At 35.6% G+C, this 12,469-nt stretch overlaps 1 protein-coding gene across 1 annotated transcript; it reads right to left on the bottom strand.

Moving 5' to 3' along the window:
* Nucleotides 1-10,949: 10,949 nt before the first annotated feature.
* LOC122797972 (trace amine-associated receptor 4-like) lies at nt 10,950-11,987 on the bottom strand. Its single transcript, XM_044066557.1, has one exon. The coding sequence runs from the start codon at nt 11,985-11,987 to the stop codon at nt 10,950-10,952; it is 1,038 nt and encodes a 345-aa protein (XP_043922492.1).
* Between the last annotated feature and the right edge of the window lie 482 nt (nt 11,988-12,469).

Genomic DNA, 12,469 nt, shown 5'->3' with positions numbered 1-12,469 from the left:
AGGGCTGATTTCCCACCCTTTTCCATGATTGGACTGTTTTGAATATGCTGAGCTAAGCTAAGCGATGGGCAAACCCACTCAGCACAGATAAGCATTGCTTAAAGGGGTAGATGCTAAGCACTGCTTACCAGTGCTCAAATCTGCTTAGCTATGCTGATTACTGCTAAGCATATAAATTTAAGCAATGCTTACTGTGGCTAAGCATAGCTGAGCGCAATTTAGTGTTGTTCAGTTTACATTTTATGGACTACTAGGACTGTGGGATTGATTCCTTCTTAATGACATCTTATGATATGTATCTTACCCTTCTATAAGATCCCCCTATGTGGTTTCATTACATTATATTCTGTTGTGGCTATACTGTATGGGACACTTGTGTTTATATGGGTATTTCACATCTGTACTATACTGACACTTCACATCTGGACCTGCTACACTACCCTGGTTAACAAATATATATTATTCACTACCTATTTATAAATAAGATACTTTTAGTGCTGTTTTCACATATAAAAATGAATGGACTGCATTGGAGCTCGAACCATGAATGACTGCATGCTAAGCAAAAGCTCTAACCACTATGCTATTTCACTTTGACTATTTTGGCTGTATATTTATATTTAGCGCCTTTGGATGTTTAAGCTATGCTATACACAATTATGTGACAGGCAAACCCATTCAGCTACCCTTACACTTTACTGGGGATGAAAAAAAAATAAACGTGTTTTATTTTTATTTACTTTAGGGGTATGCACACTGCTTTCTGCCTTGTATGGCAGGACATCTGGACAACTACATCATACAGGGGGTATTATTTCACATGTTCATCTTAGGAACTTGCTTACTTATTTGGTATCCCAGCATGTACACTGGCATACAATTGTGGACATTATCTGTGCTGGACCATTGTGGGGAGCTGTGCTTCTGTGTGTATTTTAATGTATTTTGTCTATGGGCACTGTTATGTTGTGATAACAATGACTGTTGAAACTGCTAGTTGATTTAGAATTGCCATACAGCAATTCTAGAGTGCAGGGGGTGTGTATACTGTGCGAGCAATGCTCCAACATGCCCCCCGCAGTCGTTTGCAGATCATTCACGTGCAGGTTATACAGCAGCAAACCTTCATGAATTTGCAAGGCGCTCTGCTGTGCTGCACTGGCACAATCCACTCTGTGCAGGAATAGCACTATTCCTGCATGGAGTTTAATGAATCTCAGGGTAAGACTTTTAGTGGTTGGGCAAGCTTTGAAACGTTGATATTGAAATACCAAGACTCTTAATGTATTAATTGTATAATATTATCTTGATGATTCAATGTATTCCTATCATTGTATAATAGTATGTGATGTCTTCCTTTGTGTGTGTGTGTGTGTGTGTGTGTGTGTGTGTGTGTGTGTGTGTGTGTGTGTGTATATATATATATATATATTGTAAATATGTTAAATTAATAAAAAACAAATCAAACAATGCAGCTGCAATATTTTATATCACACATTTTAATAGAAAATATAGCTGTCTTAACAGACAAATATACTAGACCTCCTCTTCATCACATACATCAAAATGTAGGTTACTGACGAGGGCAGAAAATTTCTAAATAGAATTTATTGCTACATACCAAATCATACCTCATAAATGTGCCTGCTATTCAGGAAGTCCATGATTTTGACTCAAAGTGTATATTTGTCCCTCTATGTCCCTCTCACTCCCTCCTAATAACAGTAGGGAAAAGATGCTGAACTGCACTTCACAAAAAAATGACATTAAGCAGAGGTATAGAGTACCTTAACTCATTCACTCCAATGGAGCTCAGGAAGTTTGCACTGTAACTTCCAATGGGTGGAGCCTAAGCATTTTGACAGAATCAAATGATGTCCTCACATTTCAAACAAATGCTCATATCTCTGGAATCATAGGTGTTATGAAAGAAGTATAAATGGCAAACCCTTCAGCACAAAATATTTTTATAGTGTTAGTATTCTTTCTGTTCTGGATCTTAAACTGAGTTTTATAAGTCACAGTAAACACAGTGATTATTATTTGCAAATAACAACAGAAACGTCAACAGAATAAAGCAAAGCACTGAGGTACATAAAACGTATTTTTAATGTTGGTAAGTGCTCTCACATCTGCTTCATAAGACCATTTAAAAGACAAATGAAGATTTTCAAGGCATTTATACTCAATCAAATTGAAATCAACCAATAAAATGTACCAATCTATAAGTTATCAACTATCAATATAATCACAGAACATGATATAAGATAAAATTAAGATCAGTTAATATCTAATAAAAACAATAAAAAGCACATATAAAAACCTAGAAATTAGACTAAAGTTTTCATTAATTCCATAGTCCTCTCTCCTTCAAGATAGGTTTCAGGGAGACTTTATCATTAACTCCACTCCCCTGGTCTGCTCTTAACCTAATCATCCATTTTACCTCCTTTGTTTCTGTCAAATTCTTGACATCACCACCTCGAATAGTAAGTGAGGTTCTGTCAATAGCCAAAAATGTAATATGTGTGGTGTGCACCACTACTTGCTACATGCTTGGAAAGAGCATTATTCATACATGCTTGACATATGCTATATAGGTGCTCCCTTATTCTATCCTTAAGTGCTCTATCCGTTTTACCAATGTAAAATGCATGGTACACGAAGCAATGAGCCAAATAAACTATGTGGACTGTCAAGCAAGTAGTCCCTATCCTGAAATGAAACAAGCATCCAGAATCTTGATGCTCAAATGACCCACTGCTGTCATTATAGCCAGAGTAGTTATAATTATCACAGAGTACTGTTGTATTTCACAAAACAGTCATATGGACTGTATAATTATCAGGGTAACATAATAACCTTCTAAGACTCTTCTTATTCTTAAAGGTAAACTGTGGATTATCTCATACAGACTTTCTAATGCTAGAGGCAGTTACTAAAACTGGACAGTGCAGTGGTGCAGCAGTAGCATTGTTGCCTCACAGAAAGAAGTTCTCCAGTTCAATTCTCGACTGGGGGGCTTTCTGTGTGGAGACTGCATGTCCTCCCTGCATCCATGTGGGTTTCCTCTGGGTGCTCAAGTTTCCTCCCACATTATAAAGACAGGCATCTGGAGCTTTTCTCCCCAGGCCTCCACTGAAAATTGGCTTAGTTCCAAGTCGTACTATCCCGGTTAACAAATGTTAAATAAAAATAAATAAAAATAAAATGCCCCAGTGTCTATTAATAGCATCAATCATCTTTCTAGAATCCACCATATAAAACATAGGTATGGACAATCTATTCTGTATATCAGAACAGAGCATAGACTGACTCATAGGGACTGACTGTTCTGAATAGTAGGGCTTCGCTATTCCATTTCTTATTGGGGGTACAGTGTGTAATATCTCCTTCACTTCAGTTACCTTATAACCTGTAACAAGTAGCCTACCTTTGAGGTCACTCATCTCAGTGACAAACTCTGTTTCAGAGGCATTTAATCTCAAAGCTCTCACACCTTGTCCTTTAGTAATGTTCTTAAATACAAAGGAGTGGTGCACACTGCATCTATGTAACAATGTGTTATTATAGCAAGGTTTCCTATAAATCCCAGTATCCAGTTGACCACTAGTTGCTCTCCTCAATAACACTTCTAAAAATTTGATGTCTGTCTCCGAATAGACCATTTTATATATATATATATATATATATATATATATATATATATATATATATGTATACATTATATATATAGATATATAATATCTGTAAAACTTTTTACGAAATGAGCTGGACCTCCAAATACTTAAATTCTACATGTGAAAACTTCCTTTACTATTACTATAGCATAAAAACTGATACGAAGAATTGTGATTTAAAATATTGTTAACTAAATAAAATCAGTAAATTAATGAAAGTTATAGCTAAAGCTGACATTCAAACAATTATCTTCACTACATGGGGCACATAAACAGTGATGTATGGGGAAAAGGGCAGTTAAAGGATGACTGAATAATGTTGCTGCAGAATCAATATGCAATTGTGCACCAAACAGGTAGTTGGTGCTCTGCACATATGCAAAACAGCTACTACTACTCAAAGAATATAATACTGTTACTCAAGGATGGCTACAGGAAATACACTGCATCAAAGTTATAATGCTGTTCTAGAATTGGAGACTTCATTATACTAAATATGGAAGGGCAGCTTCTTATCTCAGAGACACATCTTCAACATAAATATACATGGAAACTACAAAGAAATGAGCTTGTTCAGAGCTCCTTTTGTTGCTGTAGCACAATATAGCACCATAACTGCTTCTGAAAAAATATTTGTAAGTCGGTTCTTTGTTTCCTTCTGCATATTTTCTTGACAACATTATCATGTCCTGTCACCTCAGAAGAGTAAAGAAAATGTTAATATATTTGTTCTTAAATGTAGAAAAGCACTCTGGGTAAGACATACTTCTTTAACAGAACAACACTTTTTTTTGCCAGAACACGCATTATCTTATATTTCTCCAGCTGTGAAGATGGGACATATGGCTTCTGTAGCCGACACATCTTAATTTTCATCATGGCAGATGCAAGTGCTACCTCTGTCATTTGCATTCAAAAGGATTTCCAAATATTTACTTTTGTCATACACAGTGAGGCTGAGTTCATGCAGCACTCCTTCCTTGCAGGATTTACAGAATAGCTTGAGAAACATCTATATTTTCTTGCCTATTGTGCATTCCCAAAACATTTGCAGGATGGAAATAGTTCAGTGTTCAAACAGTTTGAATCATACTAATGAGTCTCTTCCTTAATATCCTCTACCTAACAGTGAAACAAATATTAATATGCTTACAACCTTTAATGGGTTCAAGATATTTAATTATAGTAGTTTGGAAACTGACCACAGACAATTTTCTTGGTTTAGTAATGGGGTTACCAATAAATCTTTTGAACTTTTGCTTAATTTAAAATTATATGTAAGGAAGTTAAACTTTAGTATTTTGTTTTCCAAAAAATAATCTTCATTCTATTAAAATGGGTCATTGTGCCACAACTGAAGAAAAAATACACTGTCTTTATATACATCAAACTGAAAGGGATCTCTGATATAACATTTCAATGACACAGCAAGTTATATTATCTGCTTTACACTGACAACAAGTGTTAAGCCAAATATGCCATGTTTGTATTCATTTGACTTTGAAGGCACTAACTTTATTTACAAACTCCCAATACAACTATGTGCTACAAATGTAGCCAGTATCATAGTCAATATTGCTATATATCCTCTGACAGTAAAAGCCATTGACCCAGAAACATAAATTTTATTGGTGTTGTTGCTGTTGAACAAAGTCAGCAAGTTTACCTGCTTATTACAAATCTACCATGCTTCTGAATACACAATGAATGTGTTTACAAAGATGTAAATCATAGCCAAGACAGTAAAAGTACTTTGATAAACAAGCTGTAGACATAATTCAGACTGTCTAGTTGTTAAGCTTGTGTGCAAAAGTGTAGCCAGATATATTTATTGTGTGTGTGTGTGTGTGTGTGTGTGTGTGTGTGTGTGTGTGTGTGTGTGTGTGTGTGTGTGTGTGTGTGTGTGTGTGTCTATGCATGCATGCGTGGGTCTGTAGTACTTTCAAAGTATCTCATTACCATATCTTAACGTTACACTGTGTTTTCAGTCTTATCCATTACATAAGATTCCTCTGTATGTTTCATATTCGAATTTACTTTGAAGAGCAGATCAATTTATATTGTGTTAGTTGTTAGTCTATATGTTTTTAGGCTTGTGCATGTATGTCTGACTTCTCAAACCACAATTTTTTTATTGTGACATTCATTGCATTATTGGAAAGTTCTCTAATGTAGTTGTCTTGGTGCTTTTCTGCTGAACTTGAGTTAAGCTCATGTGAAGCGTTTCCAATTGACAAATACAGAGCTGAGTAAGTGTCTGTTATTCAACTCTGAAAACATTATTACAGTAGATATTTTAGCAATAAATCAAGTTTAAGTGTGAGTAATATAAGATTTGTCAATGGGTGATATCACATGGACAAAGCATATTCAAAGTCAGAAAAGAATACTTTGTTGAACTACTATAATATTCTGGTACGCAGGATATATCGTGAGTACATGACCCTCAGACAATAACCCATACTCAGTCATAATAACAGACACTTCATTTGTCTACATCAGAGAAAAAGAGAAAGATGCATGCTCCTAGCCATAAGCAAACAACAAATCCCAATACAGATGACATTATAATAATTACAGTGCTGTGGAAAAGCTAAAGGTATAAGGTGCACCCTTATATTCCTTATGATGGGACAGCCCCAGTGTGGGTCTGCACAGTGTTATACCTGGAGCAGGGTGGTAGACACAGTGACAATATCAAAAATTAATGTGCTTAAGTATTTTGCCACTTTGTTCACAGGTGAAGGAAAAGATAATCAGGAAATTGGAAAGCAGATAGCTCTGTTAGCATTGCAGGCATTGTATTAGACTGTGGCGGTGAAGCAATAGCTGATTCATAGGACAGAATCCTAAATTCATCAGTCAGTTTTTGCTTAGATCCTCACATACAGTTATAATCTTTGGGATGCTTTGAAAAGATGAGATCATGGATGAAATTGCATTATTTCACATGGTAGCTGACTGCACCTTAAATAATAAAGTCAGGATATCAGCAGTCTTTGCAGATATCAGAGTATAGTCATTGCTCCTTCTGGATGAAAATAATTAGTTAGGATTCTTGGGGCATATGGAGAGGGTATCTCAAGGTACTTCACACAAATGAAGTGCCAGATAATGATCATTTAAAGGATATCACAGGGCAAGCAGACATTATGTTGGAGGGACTGTGTCTTACAGCATTCATAGGAATATCTAGGGAACCCACAGGATGAGCTGGAGACTGTTTCTGGATACAGAGAAGTCTGGTCTACCCTGCACAAGTTGTTACCACCAGGACTCAAACCAGGACAAGTCACTTCAAAAAAGGTTGGTTGCTACATAAACCCTTCTAAGAAACAATCCATGACGTTATGAACAAGGTGCCACACTGGGCACTGAAGTACAAAATAACCTCTGAATGTCCCTGAAATAGCAGCAGCATTCTATAATCAGTAATTGTGAGTATGTTCAGATTGTTTTCATACAAGATCTGGGAAAAGAAAATGCAGAGACAACTCTAACATACTGTATGCATTACACAAAACTGTTATGTAGGTAGAACTTTTAAAAGGAGCTGGAGATTGTACTACAGATATTTAAAAGCAGACCATCAAATATCACTTATCTGTCTATCCCCGTTTGTTTGTTTGCTTTAAATACTAATAATATCCATTGGTTAACCACATAGTCTAACTGGGCATGCACTCCCTTTTCAGATGTCACCCAGGAGCAATGTCTGGTTAAGATATTTGCTCAAAGTCATAGAGTAGGCAAGTGAAGGCAGCAGGAATCAAATCCTGTATCATAGGAAATGGAAATCATACTCTTAGACATCTGCTCCAATTGCTAGACCACAATTGAAGCTCTGAGTCATCTCTCATTTAAAACTTTGACCACCAAAGCAAAACATACTCAGATGCTAATTGATTTCATTGGGAGAACACACGTTGCCTTGCATACTGCTCTCATGAATGACTATTTTCTTTCTCACATACTTAGTTACATTATCTTCCAAACATTATACTTAACTTATGAAAGTCTGTAAAATTATGTCAACTGCTACAAAATCATTAACTCGATTATGATGTCAAAATAGTTTGACAGCTAACTTTTGTTATGCACAACACAGAATATTTGCCCAAGTTCTGCAGGAACCCTACAGCTTGCTTGTGACCAGTTGATCGACACTCAGGATATCATCACTACAAGGGTGCTGTTGGCTTGTAATGGTGATTCGACTCAGAAAAGAATGAAAAGGAAAGTGTTGCATTTTTAATCACTTTTTCCCATCTCTCATGAGTTTCTGTGATTTCAGTGCTGATATAGCTATAGATTGGGATATGTGGGAGTGACTGGTCTCCATGTTGGGGGTAAAGGATAGCTTGCTCACTGCAAAAAAAATGTTTTTTGTGTTTTATAATCTTAAACGTGTTCCTCTTTGGGATAGAACCCACCCCCCAAGGTTTAAGTCTTTGGAGATCAAATAATTGCATGTGAATAAAATAAGACACAGTGATTTATAGTAAACCTGTGTTCTACAAACAGAAATAAGCTTGCAAAATGTGTGCTACACTTAAGATAGAATGTCAATCATAAAAGGTTAAATACCTAAAACATAGAGCCTCAAATGGTAAAACAGAAAAGACCAAATTTTAAAACATTTAATTAGCACTAAAGAGTGAATCACAAACCACTGAATACTTTTCTCTCGCTAAAGAAGACCTATGACGTCAACCCTAGAGCTACAAATCTGAGATGAAGTGCCATCTTGGTGCTGGTATTGTTAATAAAAAGGGTTTCAGTATGTGTAGGACTGGGGCTTATAGCAGTGCAGGTTTAGAGTTAGAGTTAGGGATAGCCACCCAAGTAAGGTGAACATGTGGGCTTTCCCCTGCAAACCTTTGTCATATATGCTAACCCTAACTTTAAGCCTAACCACAACCCTTAACATTAAGTTATTAAAAAGCATTCCCCAAACAGTACCATTACATAAGACAAAAGGACACAGAACACATACAACACTAAGTATGCACTACAGTTAATCTGTCCTCTCACCTAATCATGACTCTAACTCTAACCCGTGAACACTTGATACATATCATCTGTAATAATGAATTATTGCACATCTTCATGACCACTATTTTTTCATTGGTCACTCCTACTTACCTGCACAACATAAAACCTAAATGCCACCATATATGATTCACACAAGAAAGCACTGACTCATTTTACATTCTCTCTTTCTTTACACCCACAAACACTTTTCAACTAAGTGTGTCTTCAACCTTTTGAGTTACAACTCTACAAAGATATATATTGCAATATACATACATACATACATATTTAGTAATTGATTTGTTTTATATATACACACACACACACACACACACACACACACACACACACACACACACACACACACACACACACACACACACATATATTTTCTTATATTATCATTCATTTTGTAGAAAATACAAATGTGAGAAATACAAATGAGTGACAAAAACTGAGCGACAGCACAAATGTGTGACTGCACATTTGTGAGAATCAGATTTGGTTGATTTCTGGCCTTATATGCTGTAGTTATATAGGAATAGACAGGAAAATCAATGAGTGACTGAAAAGATGGTAATTTTGAAAATGTGTAAGCCTGTGTTATAGCAGAAAGTGTGCATGTGTGAGTGTTTACAGGTTAGAGTTAAGTAAAAAGATAGATGTAACATTGTGCCTGATTGGTTTTGTGGGTGTCCTGTATTCTTTTGTCTTGATTAGTGGAACTGTTAGGGAAAAGGAGTTTCAGTAACATAACGTTTAGGGTTAGGGTTATGGGTGAGAATAGGTTTGGATTAGCACACATGAGTAAGGTAATCCTACCCATAGCCCTGTTCCTCTAATCCTAATACTATATGTTACATTACTAAAAACCCTTCCCTCAAAAGTACCACTATTCATGCAATGCTTTATCAGGGTTTGGAACAGGGGATTACCAACAGTGGGAGAGAATTTATCAAAGTTTTTTGACTGTCTCATTTGAGTGTCTCACATTTGTGTTGTTGCTCATTTTCATCTGTCATTTGTGCATCTCTCATTTGCATTTTCTCCCAATGATGATATAATTATTACTATATATATATATATATATATATATATATATATATATATATATATATATTTGTGTATGTATTTATTTATGATGTTGAAAAGCTGAATGCCAAAAGGCACTATATCGAGTACAAAAAGTTGAAACACCAAATGCAGAAAAACTCAGCACATTTTCTATGAAGTCGAGCAAGCCCATTAGTAGCCCCCATACCCCTGGCTGATGATATATACCAACTCCAAGATCACATTACAGTGGAGAAAAAGGGGAAAAGCCCCCCACCATACAGTAATCTTATCAAATTACTGTTTTCAACCTTTTGTGTTTGATATAATGCTATCTGTACATACATATACACACACACATATACCCATCCACCCATCAGTCCCGTTTCCCTTTTTGCACATGGGGCTGGAGGGTCACTTCAACAGTTATAATCATCTCGAGCCAAGGTTTACACCACTGGGTGGCTAACCCTGCTGTGGTAGTTCATTCGTACAACTCACTCTCTCACACACTCTCACCTATGGCCAATTTAGAGTGCCTAATCCACCTACTACATGTCTTTTGAATGTGAGAGGATGCTGGAACACCTGGAGGAAACCCACATGAGAAAGGATATGCAGACTCTGCACAGAAGGCACCCCAGCCAAGAATCGAACCGGAGAACATCTTGCTGTGAGGTGACAATGCTAACCACGGCCACCAATATATGTATATATATATATATATATATATATATATATATATATATATATATATATATATATATATATATATATATATATATATATAAAATGTGCACTATTACTCAAATACAAACGTTCAGTGTTATACAAATCACACTTTCAGCCTACTTAAGTTTCTTATATTTCATGCTCTAGAGAACTCAGCTGAAAGATGCAGCACTATGAAAAAGTTAGAAATGAAACAATGGTGACTTAAATTATATAAGACAGTTTTATTATACATATTTTAATATGCAGTAGATAGAGTAGACATGCAGTGCATGTGCAATAATTAATTCAGTGTTGTGCTATGTTTGTATGTTTTAAAACTGAAAGAAATTAAGATTACTGACAAGAAAAGTTATGACATGCAGCTGCAACCAATGATGTAATTTAATAGACTTAGCAGTAGCATTTAAGATTTTCTTATATAATGAATTTATAACATGCTGAGCAACATTAGTCATGTTCAGGGAAGAGGTTAGTAGTAGATGATGCTATACGGAATATTTTGCCAGTCAAAATTGTTTTGAAAGCTCTTCGAAACCAAGGATAAAATAAACCGTAAATCATAGGATTACATGCAGAATTAAAATATGCTAACCAGTTAACTATTTCAAAAACAACTGTTGGAATTAAGTCATTAAAACAAATACTGATCATTAGAATTACCATGCAAGGTAACCAGCACATGACAAATGCGCCCATTATTAATGCTAAGGTTTTAATGGCTTTTTTGTTGGCTTCTTTCATGCTTTTGGCATGTTGTTTTTTCACAGAAGTTTTTCTGTCTGTAATGCTGCTGATAACTTTAGCATGACTGCTAGCCACAACAAAAACTTTAACATAAATAACTATCATTATTGAATCAGGAAGAAAGAAAGTAACTAGAGGTGACGTTATTCCCCATACTTCATCAAATATTATCATACAAAACCCTTCACAGTAACCTGAAGTCAAAATATTATTTGTTGAATTCTTGCCAGTAAAAATGATAAAAGAACTGAAGCTTGCAGGTACTGCCCAGCAAATTGTCACAAATATCGCAGTTACAGAAAAAGTGATTGTTGAAGAATAACGGAGAGGATCACAAACAGCAAAGTAACGATCGATGGCAATAAAACAAAGGTGAAACACAGAAACTGATGTAACAGCAATATCAAAGGTAGAGTGGATTTTACAAAAGGTATTGCCAAAATACCAACATGTTTCAATGGATCTTACCATGCTAAAGGGTAGAACAAGTAGGCCTACAAACAAATCAGTAACTGCCAAAGAAAGTGTTAAATAGTTGGTAGGAGAGTGCAGCTGTCGAAAATGGGCGACAGAGATGATCACCAAAAGATTACCGCTAACAACCACTGTTATGAGTCCCACTACTAATGTGTATAACACAACTTTAGCAGTTGCAGGAAGGCTATTTCTGATACATGATCCTTTTACAGATGGGAAACAGTACTGTATTGCATCCAGACTCTGATAAGATGTCATGTTCATGTTTGCTTCATTACTTCCTTGATTTTATTGTTGTTCTTTGCTGATGTGCATCTTCTATAAAGAGCAAAGTTGTACATTATCAGAAACATATTTTAATATACAACTATGTACAGAGCATAATATTATCCTCAATATGTTTTAAATTTAGATATACATAACATTTCCCATACTTGTTTCTCTGTATTTGGTTATTAACTTCTTCAGAAAAGGTATTTTCAAGAGAAAGCATGTGTATAACATCAGAATCTTAAAGGAGACATAAGCAGTTTTCATTTCCGTGGTCCACTTCATACAATGTTATGCAGTAAATGACTGAGCCGCTGAAATACATAGACTGTAACTAATCAATTATTCCACAAGCAAAAGTGATAAGAATCATTGCATCTATTGTCTCAATAAGAATGCCTGAATAAGAGAAACATTAGTTGTATATAAAATGCAGAGACTTGTGGCAAGATTTGGGGATTTAGTCTGTTCTTCAC

Source organism: Protopterus annectens, chromosome 1.part0, assembly GCF_019279795.1.
Source record: "Protopterus annectens isolate FY-2018-M chromosome 1.part0, PAN1.0, whole genome shotgun sequence".
Classification (NCBI taxonomy): domain Eukaryota; kingdom Metazoa; phylum Chordata; order Ceratodontiformes; family Protopteridae; genus Protopterus; species Protopterus annectens.
This window is presented reverse-complemented; position numbering and strand designations above follow the sequence as displayed.